The sequence below is a fragment of the Bos javanicus genome, chromosome 6, assembly GCF_032452875.1.
Source record: "Bos javanicus breed banteng chromosome 6, ARS-OSU_banteng_1.0, whole genome shotgun sequence".
NCBI classification, from domain to species: domain Eukaryota; kingdom Metazoa; phylum Chordata; class Mammalia; order Artiodactyla; family Bovidae; genus Bos; species Bos javanicus.
This window is the reverse complement of record NC_083873.1, coordinates 71,305,049-71,320,542: the sequence shown is the minus strand read 5'-3', so window position 1 is coordinate 71,320,542 and position 15,494 is coordinate 71,305,049. Positions and strand designations below refer to the sequence as shown.

At 37.8% G+C, this 15,494-nt stretch overlaps 2 protein-coding genes across 3 annotated transcripts in view; both read left to right on the top strand.

The window, feature by feature from the left end:
- Positions 1–8,988, top strand: part of NMU (neuromedin U) — a 34,250-nt gene extending 25,262 nt beyond the window's left edge. Inside the window, exons 7-10 of one of the 2 annotated variants that reach the window (XM_061420206.1) lie at positions 50–124; positions 3,201–3,254; positions 4,004–4,043; positions 8,796–8,988. In XM_061420206.1, coding sequence (XP_061276190.1) covers positions 50–124; positions 3,201–3,254; positions 4,004–4,039 — 165 coding nt within the window. In that variant the 3' untranslated portion in view covers positions 4,040–4,043; positions 8,796–8,988. The remainder of the gene's footprint in view (positions 1–49; positions 125–3,200; positions 3,255–4,003; positions 4,044–8,795) is intronic. The other variant, XM_061420207.1, reaches the window with a different exon arrangement.
- Positions 8,989–12,503: 3,515 nt separating this feature from the next.
- The window catches only part of PDCL2 (phosducin like 2), a 35,725-nt gene continuing 32,734 nt past the window's right edge, over positions 12,504–15,494 (top strand). Inside the window, exon 1 of the mRNA XM_061420208.1 lies at positions 12,504–12,881. Within this exon, the coding sequence (XP_061276192.1) occupies positions 12,876–12,881 (6 nt within the window). The 5' untranslated portion in view covers positions 12,504–12,875. The remainder of the gene's footprint in view (positions 12,882–15,494) is intronic.

Below are 15,494 nucleotides of genomic sequence, written 5' to 3'. Positions count from 1 at the left end.
TGCTGAGAAGCCTCTGTGCTCATCACGTGTGTGTGTTCGTGTCTCTCAGTCGTCTGTCCTGCATCCGCTGCTGCAGCTCGTCCCACAACTGCATGAGAGAAGAATGAAGAGGTTCAGATTGGACGTATGTAACTAACTGCACGCTTGCTTCGCCACTCTGTGTGGGGCAGCGCTTTCTGCTTATTCCTAGGGGTGGTGGTTTATAAGATCTCCTGGATAAGCCTCACGTAACAGCCAGCTAGCCTACAGAAGAGCACTTGTTTGCAGGAGTATTTTCACACTCAGGAAGAGGAGAACTGTCCCCCTCCCCATAATAAGTCCCTTCTAACTCAGGCTGTGAGCAGTGAAGAAAGCCTGGATTAGACTTCCTTTCAAGGACCAGCCCCTCCCAGTGAGGAAACCTATTCATTCTTGGTTTGAGAAAGGACATGGCAGAGAAAGGACATTCCTATCGAGTCATTAGATAGGAATAGGAGAAAAGATCAAGGACCTTTACTGACTCCTCTGTGTACATGTGGTTGAATGACAAGCTTTCTATCCAGGTAGTAAAGCATTAGAAAGAATAAGGTTTATGAAGTAAATATATCAGAAATTAAATGTAGGTATTTTGTTTTTTCCCACAATTAGCAAAAATATGGCCCAAATTCAGTGTCTTATGTTTAAGGTAAATATAACTGAGTTAACATGTTTTTAAACTGGAAATTCTGACATTTTTACTGCCCTTTGAAAAGAATCCTAATTCTCTCAATGATGAAAGGTTGTAGGCATTGTTCTTATGTAATGCCTTCCATTGTTGGGGTACATTATAGTTTTCAGTCTTACGGGATCTCATTTTATTCTTTTGACAATTCTGTTGATACTTACATAAGTATTGTTATGCCTGGTTTACAAAAAGAAAAACAACTCAGAATAGTTAAAGGAGTTTCCCAAGATCACAGTAGTGAGTGGGATTAGAGATTACAACAATTTCTTGCCTTCTAGTTTAGGGAAATATTTTTTTCCACTATGCTGTTCCCTTGGTAATCTAATCTTGAATATTTTTATTATTTTATTGTTAAATTTTTCTTAAGTACCATATTAATTTTATTCTTCTACTACCAAAAGTTTTCAAATACTTTAAAAAATGCATACAATTTAGGCACATAAATTCCTCAAAATTTATTTTTATGATCACTATCGCCTCCATAAATTCTTCACGTGGTTGAACTAAGCTTCCATCATGGAAGACAATACTGCTGCCAACTTTGAGAAATGGAAGAGGAACTGGAGTAGCCCCTTAAAATTTTAGAATTTCCAACATGAAAAAATCAAATCAGTTGTCAACTTTCTAGAAGTGATATATGCTTTTTAAATTAACTTTTACTTTCTAAAGAGTCTTCTTGACTTATGAATAGTGTAAGATTACAATTTAAAAATCCAGTTTCTTAAAACACACCAGCAAAATTATTAGTTTACTACAACATTTCAATGTTATTATTTGCAAAATCAAAACTACTCAGTAGTGTGGCCAGTTTGGTACTTTGTCTCAATGTTCCACCTTGAGTGAGACTATATTTTCACTTTTATGCATTGGAGAAGGAAATAGCAACCCACTCCAGTGTTCTTGCCTGGAGAATCCCAGAGACAGGGGAACCTGCTGGGCTGCCAACCATGGGGTCGCACACAGTTGGACACGACTGAAGCTGCTGCTGCTAAGTTAGATATTACTAACTTGGTAGTAATATCTTATTGGATAAACGATAGCTCCTAAAAGTATTTCACAGCAAGCTAGGTTTCCTAGGAATCTATGAGAAAAGAAAGTAAAATACGAATTAAAAAAAAATTAGAGTTAAGTATTGACTTTTCTGGGCCTAAATCACCAAATTTTAAACCATATTTTTGATAGTGAAATATTTTGGGTTCTTAAAGAAAATGAATTTTAAGATTTTAGTCAAGTCAAACACTTTCCTTACATTTTCTTTGCTGGACATCCTCACCTCCATCCCAACATGGATTTTAGCGTTACCTCCCAAATTCTTTTATATACTGTTCTATCGCCAATGATAAGACTAAAAAGAACTGTGTGTTTGAGTTTGAAAACTTTAAATTTGGGCACATTTTAACTTACATGTTATCCTATCTTTCTTTTTCTCTGCTTAATATAATATACTTTATATATACATACTTAATATAATATACTTTCTCTGCTTAATATAATATATCTGCTTAATATAAAATACATATCTGTTCTTATATAACCAAATAAATATATAGTTTTTATATTTATATTTTTAAATATTAAAATTTTCCATCTTTAAATTAATTTGCAGGGGATTTATAGTCAGGATGAGAATTAGGTATAGAATGTTCAGAATTTAAGATACATTTGTTATAAAGCAAGGATTTTAAAATTTTAATAGCTGTCAGGGACATTTCTTAAAATCTAAAAATATGATTATGTTTATGGAATATTTGAAAAGGGTCTTGATGACAAATTTCATAGTGATTGCTGTCCTGATACTTACATAAGTAGTTTTTTAAAATAGGAAGCTACAAGAACCAACTCTATAGAAATCATAAAATGTTACATATTTTGCTATTAAGTTTGAAATGAAATGTTTGAAAAAAGAAACAGTTCAAAATATATCCACTGTCAATAATCAGTTTGTTCCTATTTTTTTAAATTACAGTGAATATAAGTATATGGGGAAAATTTCCTCTGAAGTCTCAATGAATAAAAATATAGTTTACCAAAGTTATCCCTCAATTTTAATTTAAATTCCTGTATTTGTGTATTTTAGCTATGACACAGCTCTATATTATATTTTTTGCCTGTTCATTTGTTAGCACATACATGTACTATAAAGAAATTTTTTTATTCTAACAAAATGCTGAAAGGAGATTATAAATATAGTTACTTATCTATGAAATGTCTTCTGCCTACTTATTGATGAATATACATACAATTGACAAATTTCCTGAATATAGAATCTGTTTGACTGTTAAGGAAATTAGATTAATATACAACACTCTGATCTTACTGCTAGTATCACTGAAAGTTCTTCAGGTGTAAATAGAAAAATTACTTAATGATATGAATTATATACCCAGATCCTTGATTCCTTCTTTATTTAATTATGGTGGTTGAAAATAACTGTATCCTCAGGCATTGGCACTTACTTTTACTTTTTGATTTTTAATATCCTCATTTTCTCTTCCAGGAAGAATTCCAAGGTCCTATTGCAAGCCAAAGTAGAAGATACTTTTTATTCAGGGTATGCATATACTATAATTCTTTAAAAATTCAGTCAATATCAGCATTGAAAAGTATTTTCACTGTGCATTTATTTATATTAACTTGTAAGTTTTAATTGTTTTTAAGTTTATCCCAAGATATTTGATATCAAGGTTACAGTCTGAGATTCATTTCTGTCACCACCTTATTGCTCTAATATTATGGTATCTCTGATCTCTTCTCTAATCCAGTATTCATGTTAGTAAATACCCCAAATGGCATTCACTTGTTTCATAGTTTAGTTCCATAATGTTTCATGTGCAGGAAATAAGTGTCTCAAAGGTGTATTACTCCTTAAGTTTTTTTTTTTTTGGCTGCACCACGTGGCATTCAGGATCTTAGTTCTGTGAACAGGGATTGAACCCATGCCTTCAGCTGTGGAAGCACAGAATCTTAACCACTAGACCACTAGGGAAGTCCCGATATTACTCCTTAAGTTCTAATGAAATATTGAGCTAAAGAAATATTAGCCAATGGAATATTTAGCTAAGGAATGTCAACATTATTATTAAGTCTAAGCAGAGCTATATAGTAAGATTTGCATTTTGGAAACTAATTCTAACAATAAATTGGAGGAGAATGGACTGAAGGAAGGAGGAAAATAATAGATAAGGAAAACATAGATAAGGAAGAAATAATACCACTCATTGAGATCATTAGTCTGCTTTCTATGAAAATTAACTTCCCTCCTCAGTTACATTGCTTTGTTTCTAACTTACTATTTTCCAGCCACGCAATGGAAGAAGATCAGAAGGTTACATTTAAAATGGTATGTGTATCACAATTCAACTCAGTTTGAAAATTTCTGTCATTTTTACATCTTCACAAATTAACCTATGCTCACTATATTTCTATTATTTGATTAATGTATAGATTAATATTCTATATAAACACTGCAAAGATAGAGGCTATGAGGACTTCATATAATGGAAAATGCTAGTATTTTAGGACCAGATTTTCTTTGCCCATGTTGTATGTGCCTCACACTATGTCACAATAGTCATCATCAGTTTTGCAGACATTGACCTAATCATCATTTACTGTACAAGTAGAATATGTCAGAGGTTGTGTATTTATTTTGGTAATCAATATCCACAATAGTTGGCCAGAACTTACAGACTGAATGCCTTTCTGTCCTCCAAATAACCTATATTCAAAGATTCTTTCTAAGAGTTGTGCTTACCATCTTTAGAGAACTAGAAAAATGTGGAATGACAGGAGAACATGACTTCTGCTTCGGTACTCCCAGAGTTTCCATATCTGTGTCGGAGATACAGTAGACCCTTAGTAGCTATTGAATGGCCCCACACATATTTAATAAATATGTTAATCATATTATACTATACATTTTAAAATTAAATGCACACTGATAGATTTACACCAGAGAAATAAAACAATATTCTACTAACTTAAGTAATGCTAAATGCAGATTCTATGCTGAACATACTTTTGCAAATATTTCATTCATATAATTTAATCTCAACCCTTGAGTACATATTTATCTAAGAATGTAAAAGTCTTAATATTTTCCATAGAAACAAAAAATCAAATCACATATTTTAACTAAAAAAAACACACCAAAATTGTACAATTTCTAGAAAATGAAGGTAATGAAAACACACATGTTAAAACTTATGGACTCTGACAGAACCATATTTTGTGGAAAATTCAAGTTGTTAAGCACTATCAAGCAAGAAAGCCATGAAATTAAAAGACGCTTGCTCCTTGGAAGAAAAGTTATGACCAACCTGCTGCTGCTGTTAAGTCGCTTCAGTTGTGTCTGACTCTGTGCGACCCCGTGGACTGCAGCCTACCAGGCTTCTCCGTCCCTGGGATTCTCCAGGCAAGAACACCGGAGTGGGTTGCCATTTCCTTCTCCAATGCATGAAAGTGGAAAGTGAAAGTGAAGTCGCTCAGTTGTGTCCAACTCTTCACGACCCCATGGACTGCAGCCTACCAGGCTCCTCCATCCATGGGATTTTCCAGGCAACAGTACTAGAGTGGGGTGCATATTAAAAAGCAGAGACATTACTTTGCCAACAAAGTTCTGTCCACTCAAAGCTTTGGTTTTTCCAGTAGTCATGTATGGATGTGAGAGTTGGACTGTTAAAAAAGCTGAGCACCAAAGAACTGATGCTTTTGAACTGTGGTATTGGAGAAGACTCTTGAGAGTCTCTTGGACTGCAAGGAGATCCAACCAGTCCATTCTAAAGGAAATCAGTCCTGAATATTCATTGGAAGGACTGATGCTGAAGCTGAAACTCTAATACTTTGGCCACCTGATGCAAAGAACTGATTCATTTGAAAAGACCCTGATGCTGGGAAAGATTGAGAGAGGGAGGAGAAGGGGAAAACAGAGGATGAAATGGTTGGATGGCATCACCAACTCAATGGACATGAGTTTGAGTAAACTCCATGAGTTGGTGAAGAACAGGGAGGCCTGGTGTACTGCAGTCCATGGGGTTGCAAAGAGTCGGACACGACTGAGTGACTGAACTGAACTGAAGCAAGAAAGAGTGAGCAAATTAGGAATTTAAGTCAATAAGTCAGAAACAACAGTGAGGTAAACCTCAGGAAAGCAAAGGAAGAATTATAAAATGGAAGATGAAATTAATTGATTATAAAATGGTAAAATACAAGAACTTGTAAATAGACCAAAAATCTGATTTTTTAATAAAATATGTAATACACTCTCCTAATTTTCCTAGCCTGATAATCAGTGAAAAAGAAAGAAGCCATAAATATACAAAAACACAAATGAAAAGAGAGAAATTAAAACAGATATAAAAGTAATGGGAATCATAAAAGTACTTTGCAAATCACTGTGGCTATCAGTTTGAAAACCTAGATAAAATGGAGGTTGTATAACAAATTAGCTGCTACCAAAATTGACCTCAGAAAAAAGAAAAAAAATCTAACTAGACTGATGACTTTGTGGGGGAAAAATTGAGAACATTATCTGGGAACTCTCCCCTCAAGGTACTAGGTCAATAAATTTTGGATTTCCCAGCTCAGAGAAGGAAGAAAAATTTCAAATACTTTTATGAAGTCAGCAAATACTAATACCAAAACCTTACAAAGTTAGTATAAGAAAGGAAACTGTAGGCCAATTTTATTTATAAATATCAATGCAAACATTAAAAAATACAGAAAATAGTATTCAGCAATATATTGAAAGAATTATATAATCCCATAACCTAGATAGCATATTGAAAAGCAGAGACATCACTTTGCCAACAAAGGTCCGTTTAGTCAAGATTATGGTTTTTCCAGTGGTCATGTATGGATGCGAGAGTTGGACTGTGAAGAAAGCTGAGCACCAAAGAATTGATGCTTTTGAACTGTGGTGTTGGAGAAGACTCTTGAGAGTCCCTTGGACTGCAAGGAGATCCAACCAGTCCATTCTAAAGGAGATCAGCCCTGGGTGTTCTTTGGAAGGAATGATGCTAAAGCTGAAACTCCAGTACTTTGGCCACCTCATGCAAAGAGTTGACTCATTGGAAAAGACTCTGATGCTGGAAGGGATTGGGGGCAGGAGGAGAAGGGGACGACAGAGGATGAGATGGCTGGATGGCATCACTGACTCGATGGACATGAGTTTGAGTGAACCCCGGGGGTTGGTGATGGACAGGGAGGCCTGGCATGCTGCGATTCATGGGGTCACAAAGAGTTGGACACGACTGAGCGACTGAACTGAACTGAACTGAACTGAACTGAAGTTCATTGCATCAACTAAGATGGTTTAACATTAAGAAGTGTATGAAAATATTTTCACCTTTAAAATAAAAATTATGTAATCAATTCAGTACAGGTATACCTCCGTTTTATTGCACTTTGCTTTACTGCACCTCACAGATATATTTTTTACAATTTGAAGGTTTATGGCAACTCTGTGTAGAGCAAGTTTATCAGTGAATTTTTTTCCAATGGCATTTGCTTAATTCATGTGTTATGTCTCATTTTGGCAATTCTTATAATACTTCAAACCTTTTTCATCATCACTCTATTTTTTACAGTCCATGGGGTCGCAAAGAGTCGGACACAACTAAGCGACTTCACTTTCACTTTAACTTTTGATCCTACTATTGTAATTGTTTCGGGGGGTGCCATGATCCACATCCATGTAAGGTGGCAAAGTTAGTTGGTAAATGTTGTGTGTGTTCTGACTGCTCCACTGACCAGCGATTCCACTGCCACTCTCCCTCTTGTTGGGTTTCCCTATTCCCTGAGATACAATTCAGTTTCGAAGGAAGTGCTACTATGAATAAAATGCTGTCAAACAGCATTGTTTGCTACAGAGAAATTGTTCCTGAAAGGAAGAGTCAATCAATGTGGCAAACTTCATTGTTATTCTATTTTTAAAAAATGCCACAGCCACCACAGCCTTGAGTGACTTCAGCAGCTATCAACATGGAGGCAAGACCCTCCACCAGCAAAGAGATTATGACTCGGTGAAGGCTCAGATAGTGGTTAGCAATTTTTAGCAATAAAGTATTTTTAAATTGAGGTATGTGCATTGGGTTTTTTTGGACATGATGCTATTGCACACTTAACTATTGTACAGTATAAACATAACTTTTACATGCACCAGGAGACCAAAAAATTTGTGACTTTTTTCACTGAGATAGTCACTGGAACCGAACCTGCAGTGTCTCTGAGGTATGCCTATAGATACTTTGGTAAAGTGCCACATACATTTCTGGTGTTTTCAAAGAAGATCCTATAGAAAGAAATTAGAAAAGAAATTAACAATATTTATATAATGGTTTCAAACAAAGTCAGTAGAAAGCTTGATAGTAAAACATTTTGGAGTATTTCTATTAACATCAGAAACAAAACAAGGATGCTCTGTCTCCTTTTATTTCATGTAGTTCTTAATGCCATAGCCAATTCAGTTAGACAAGAAAAAAAATAAAAGATACAAATATTGGAAAAGTGAAGAAAAAATTTCATGTGCTCATGGGACATACATATGAACTTGAATCAACTATGTTTGGTATTAACTCATGTTTCGGCAAAGGCTTATGTTACATCAAGAATATGAGCAAACATTCCTAATTTTTACTTGTTTCAAGGAACTAGAACAAAGAGTTAATGAAAAAGAAATATCTTTTATAATATTACAAATGTTGAGACATTATAAAATGTGAACACAAAAATTTAATACTAAGTGGGAAAAGTGTCTGATTTTAACACCAAACTCAGTGTGAAAGTGAGTGAAGTTGCTCAGTCGTGTCCAACTCTTTGCGACCCCATGGACTGTAGGCTACCAGGCTCCTTCATCCATGGAATTTTCCAGGCAAGAGTACTGGAGTGGGTTGCCATTTCCTTCTCCAGGCGATCTTCCCAATCCAGGGATCAAATTCGGGTCTCCCGCATTGCAGGCAGACACTTTACCATCTGAGCCACCTGGGAAGCCCATTTATAGAGATCTCTATACTAAAGGAAGTATATATAGACTTGTATATGTATACATTCATATACCCATTTGTACTTAAACTTTTCTTTTCTTTTTAAACAGAACACCAGCTATATTCTGCAGAATCAACGCTATGGGATATAAAATGTACTGAATTTTTTCTTTTCTTCTGAAAAACAATCCTTGCTAAGTTTAACAAGTTTGAGAATCCCTGTGTTGTAAACATTCTTAGTAAAAGTTTAACTGAGATTGTAAATGTTTAATTTATTGAAAATTAAAGAAGCATCTTAAAATATTTTTTCTTAGTGTTTAATGATAAATCGTGTATAATAAAGCTGTAAATAATTATGTTCCCTAGATTCTTGAAGCTGTTGATGCTACTCATATACAATGCTCTTTAGTTATTTTTATGTAAGACACTTAGTAGAGTTGAGTTTTAAGGAGCTATTTTAATTTTTTCTGTTTGGATTTCATCAGCAACAAAATACCAGAGGCTAAAAAATACCAGAATGTCAAAAAGCTAGCAATCTTAGAATGTGCATGCCAACTAAAACTATTACTAGTTGGAGGATCTGGCCATGATTAATCCAATAGCCCAATATGCAAAATTTTATTTATACACCATAAAATAGTCTGATTGCTGCAAACATGTCAAGAGCCAGCTTTTTCTACCACTTAGTAGTATTAAGTTTATTTGTTTAAATTTTTTTATTGGAAAAAAGTTGATATACAATGTTGTGTTAGTTTCTACTGTACAGCAAAGTAAACCAGTTATACACATATACATATGGGAGAAGGCAATGGCACCCCACTCCAGTACTTTTACCTGGAAAATCCCATGGACAGGGGAGCCTGGTGGGCTGCAGTCCATGTGGTGGCTAGAGTCGGACACGACTGAGCGACTTCACTTTCACTTTTCGCTGTCATGCATTGGAGAAGGAAATGGCAACCCACTCCAGTGTTCTTTCATGGAGAATCCCAGGGACGGGGAAGCCTGGTGGGCTGCTGTCTTATGGGGTCGCACAGAGTCGGACATGACTGAAGTGACTTAGCAGTAGCAGCACATATACATATATCCACTTTTGTAAAGATTCTTTTCCCATATAGGTTATTACAGAGTATTTTGTAGAGTTCTCTGTGCTATACAGTAGGTCCTTATTAGTTATCTAGTTGTTTCACCCTGCAGCATCTAAAAGGCAACCAGCCTCGTCCATTACCAGAAAGAATACACTCTTACTAGTAGAGAATCATGAACACAGTGGGTGAACTTTTTACATCAAATCAGTGTTTAGTGGGCACAACTAATGTCACATGGATGTTGAGATTATCTCCCTTCAGTTTTCCTGGGTTTCCCCTTCTGATCTGGCCTCTTGGATAACTGTCTTCTCTACTGGCAGGTTGCTAACTGATTAGAGAAGCCTGGCTCTCTGTGTGGGTAGGATTAGGTCTTGCATTCTTCAGAGTATCTAATAAACTTTTGTCTTACTGATGATGACCACTGATTACAGCTTAAATTATGCCTTTTACTAACAGAGTCCCTGAATTTCACTTCTTGTCAATCCATGGGAAAAACATAATAAAGAAGGAGCAGAAGAGAACAAAAAATATCTTCTTTAAAAAATGAATTGACTTGACAAGACGGGAACTTGAGACCCAGAGTGTTGCCAGAGCTGCTCTAGGTCTTTGCTCAAAACCTGCCAACCCCCACCTTTAGCAAGAGTTAATATAAATCTTTAAACTAAAGGCTCCAGAGATAATAAAGAAGCTACAAACAAAAACCAGATGCAACCAGCTGGGACCAAGATGTTCACAGATCTGACCTCCAAGAGACTCTGCATCTCATTATACATTGATTTTACCATATTATCATATTAAATGACACAACTTCTGATGGCCAGGACCTGACATTAAGAACCAAAAAGGATAAAAAAGAGTGGCACTCCGTACCCCAGAAGACTAATGCATATGCCTTCCCATCATTAGCCTCACTCCTCCTCCCTTTGTCATTACTCTTTAAAATTAAACCCCTCTCCTTATCTGAGCAAGATAAGGAGAGGGATTTAATCTGTGAACTTAGTCCCCGCTTCTCCATTCTTTGGCCACTGAACAAAGCTTATGCTCTATCTCAGCTTTGGCTTCTTTATTGGGCTGATGGAACTTGAAGGGATAAAGAAACCATCCCCCACCAAGACAGAGAACCAGTGCCTGTCTAGGGCCTGAGCAGGGTCCATAGTACTTAACTTGCTAAGGAACGAGCTCTAAAGCCCCAAATGTACAGGGCAACCTGAGCTAGTGTTATGCACAGTAATTCAACTAGCCTGGATTTGGGAGGGTCAGAATAAGAAAGGGAGTTGATGGCTAATTCAAGCAGCTCCCAGGGCCTCTTGGAAATCTAGTGAAACTTAAGGCCACTTAATGTTTGGAGGTGCTCTCATGATAGTAAAAAGAAGAAGAGGAGGAGAGAAAGAAGGAGGGAGGAAGGTGGGAAAAAGAACGTGGAGAGGGGAGGAGGAGGCAGGGAATAAGAAAAAGAAGAAAATATAACAAAACACTTATGGGCCATTCAGTTCAGTTCAGTTTAGTCGCTCAGTCTTGTCCGACTCTTTGCAACCCATGAATCACAGCACACCAGGCCTCCCTGTCCATCACCAGCTCCCAGAGTTCACTCAAACCCATGTCCATCGAGTCAGTGATGCCATCCAGCCATCTCATCCTCTGTCGTCCCCTTCTTCTCCTGCCCCCAATCCCTCCCAACATCAGAGTCTTTTCCAATGAGTCAACTCTTCGCATGAGGTGGCCAAAGTATTGGAGTTTCAGCTTCAGCATCAGTCCTTCCAAAGAAATCCCAGGGCTGATCTCCTTCAGAATGGACTGGTTGGATCTCCTTGCAGTCCAAGGGACTCTCAAGAGTCTTCTCCAACACCACAGTTCAAAAGCATCAATTCTTCGGCACTCAGCCTTCTTCACAGTCCAACTCTCACGTCCATACATGACCACTGGAAAACCATAGCCTTAACTAGACGAACCTTTGTTGGCAAAGTAATATCTCTGCTTTTCAATATACTATCTAGGTTGGTCATAACTTTCCTTCCAAGGAGTGAGCGTCTTTTAATTTCATGGCTGCAATCACCATCTGCAGTGATTTTGGGGCCCCCCAAAATAAAGTCTGACACGGTTTCCACTGTTTCACCATCTATTTCCCATGAAGTGATGGGACCAGATGCCAAGATCTTAGTTTTCTGAATGTTGAGCTTTAAGCCAACTTTTTCACTCTCCTCTTTCACTTTCATCAAGAGGCTTTTTAGTTCCTCTTCACTTTCTGCCATAAGGGTGGTGTCATCTGCATATCTTATTAGGAGTGCAGAATTTGTATTAACTGGACACTACAGATGGAGTGGTCCAAAGCTGAGCCAGAGTTTAAAATTGTCACTAAAACCACTTTTTCTTCTTTTTCATATCTTTTCACATCTTTGTGATTATGGGTATAACCATGTTTGGCAATAGCATCTGTTTTTCTCATGTTCCTGGCAGCTCGCAGTTCCTTTCCTTAATTGAAACACCAAGGAACCAAACTATCTAGGTTTCCTACCTAAGGACTGAGCTTCCTGCCTAAAAGCAATGGATTTTTAAGATGGAGGAGAATCATTTGAGAATCTGATGAAAGCTCTCGTCCTGAAATATACCCCCCAAATGCACATATACAACAAAATTATGTGTGTATTGAGGGCTGGGGCTCAAGCCCTCAAGCGCTTAAGTCCATCCAAATATAAACTATGGGTCCCGGGTTAAGAACTCTGAAGGGTTTTTCTCCCCAAGATTTTCTTACTTCCCAGTGAAGACAGACAGGATTCAGGGATTGAAGGATGCCGGAGGCTCGGACACAACGCATTAATTTGGTGGTGGCGGAGAGAAGGATGGGAGGAATGCCAGCACCAGTATTTCGAACAGAAGAAGCACCTCGGGGCAAATGCCCAAGACCAGGTGCGTCAGGACCCAAAGCCAGGCCACGCCTCAGCGTTGCCTGGCAACAGAGCTGCGCCCGGCGCAGTGCGTCCTAGGCGTTTGTTCTCCCCGCTCCCTTCCTGCGGGGCGGTGGGAACCGCCAGGACCGCAGTGGGTTCCATTACCGCTTTGAAGGGACGTCGGAGCCAGAAGTCCCGGCCCGAAGTGAGGCGGAACACCATGCAGGTGGGAATATCGGACTCCGGTGACTTTGGGGCACCCTAAAGGCTTCCCCAGCGGTGTTCCTACGGGAGTTAGGTTCTAACATTTGTTCTCAGTAAGAGCTAAATTTTGCGTCCGTCTCTGTCAGGATTGAAAAGAAATGTAAATGAGTTCTAGGGGAACGCCGTTTTATCAAAATTTGAGAAAGACTTAAGGTTTGTCGCTGAAGGAAACCTTTCACACCTAAATTGTGGAAATCTTACTGCCGCACTATTTATGAGAAACAGACCATCAGTTTTAAGCCAAGTGTAATCCAATTTAAGTATTCTGCCCCACTACATTTTAAAAAGATCAGAGAGGAGACACGAATAGTCGCATCTGTCTTAAGAAAGCCCAGGTGTCCCTGGAGTTTCTCCTACATGATTACGAAAACTCTGTTGTTGCTGCTGCTGCTGCTGCTAAGTCGCTTCAGTCGTGTCCTACTCTGTGCGACTCCATAGACGGCAGCCCACCAGGCTCCCCCATCCCTGGGATTCTCCAAGCAAGAACATTGGAGTGGGTTGCCATTTCCTTCTCCAATGCATGAAAGCAAAAAGTGAAAGTGAAGTCGCTCAGTCGTGTCCGACTCCTAGCGACCCCATGAACTGCAGCCTACCAGGCTCCTCTGTTCATGGGATTTTCCAGCTAAGAGTACTGGAGTGGGGTGCCATTGCCTTCTCCTTCAGATATAACTATGTCATGATAAATACCATAATACTATTATAATGTGGATTGTGGTGCCTTTTTCTATTTTGTTTATTATGATTTCATAGATGATTTGTTAAAGGCAAGGGAAGATCGGAATATAGAGCATTTACTATTAAATCCCTTTGCAACTAATTCCCAGATCAGTTAAGAACAGTCAGAGATATGAATAAAACCAAAAGTATGGAGGCTTCCCAAGGTAGCTCACTGGTAAAGAAACCACCTGCCAATGTAGGAAATGCAGGTTTGATCCTTGGGTTTGGAACATAACCTGGAGAAGAAACCTGCTCCAGTATTCTTGTGTGGACAACCCCATAAACAGAGGAGCCTGGCAGGCTAGTCCATGGGGTGGCAAAAGAGTTGGATACAACTTAGCAACTAAACAACAACATTGTGATATCATGAATATCAAGAAAGTGTTTTAACAAGAAAAGAATGACAGCCTTTCCCAAATTCTGCTTAAGAGATCAAATATAATGAATATCCACTGAAAATGACAGCATGGAGCTCATAGCTGACCTTAGAATGATTTTGAAAGGAGTATTGATGGTAGAAGCCAAATTTGCACTAGCATGTAGAGTGAATGGGAGATGGAAGTGATTATAGAATATATAGACAACTATCTTAAGAAGTTTGAGTAGGGAGGAAAAAAAAGAGATAGGGTGGTATCGTGTGTGAAGTGCAGGGAGGGTTGTTTTTGTTTTTTTTTTTTAAAGATGACTGCTGGATTTTCTGATAATAATGAGCTTGGTTATTTGGATCAACTCCTCTGCTGAATATAAGTAAAACTACCTCTGATCCTTAAAAGCATCAGAGGTAAAATGATAGAAAACGATGAGACCAAAATCAAAGGGAAAGTAGAAAAACAGGTGAATGGATTTCTAGAGCTTTAAAGCAGCTTTTAACCCCAAGGGCATCTTAACAATCTGCAGTTTGGTTCTGGGTATAATTACAGGGTGAGAAGGAACCCAAGAGTTTGGCCTGTGAAAGCATGGGCAACTAATAGGAGTATGAACCAGAGATAAACTCATGTCTAGGGGAATTCAAGGAACGTTGTCTTGATGTTTAGTGGAGCAGGGGATAAAAAGAAAAGCAATAAAACCTATCCCCAAGAAGTTGTGGCTCAAGACAGCTCTCACATAGATTTCAGCCTAAAGCATATTGTCTGGGTGATCCAAAAAACTTCAAACTGTGAATTTATTGTAAATTAGCAATATACTGTATTTCGTGTACATGCCTGGAAGAAACAGCAAATCCTGTGGATAAAGACATCTTTATCTTAGAATTCCTGCCTGTAAGTTCTCAAGGACATCAAGCAGAAGTCAGCCAAAAGTAACCATGCACACAAGGGAACAGGGTACTATGAACATAAACCAACAAAAGTAGAGTTGCAAAGACTTCAGGTATCTGAATGACCAGAAACAGGTTATGAAGCAACTATGCTTATTATGTTTAAAAAACGGAAGACAAAATTGAAATTTTCTTCAGAGAGCAGGAAACTGTAAAAAGTGACATTCAAATTTGATGAAGACATTTTTATACACTACAGTGAACGCTGTAATATCAAAGGAAATTAAGAAAATAATTCCATGTATAATTACATCAAAAATAATAAAATAAGAATAAACTGGAAACTACAAAACATTGCTGATAGGATTGGTGTCCTTCTAAGACGTGGAAGAGACACTAGAGCACGTTCTCTCTCTCTAACACACAGCAGGAAGGTTGTGTGAGTACACAATAAGAAGGCAGCATCCTGCAAGCCAGAAGAGTTCTCAGAAGTACCAACCCTGCTGGCACCTTGATTTTAGACTTCCAACCTCCAGAACTGTGAGAAAATAAATGTCTATTTAAATCACCTGATCTGTGATATGTTATGGCTTCCCACACAGA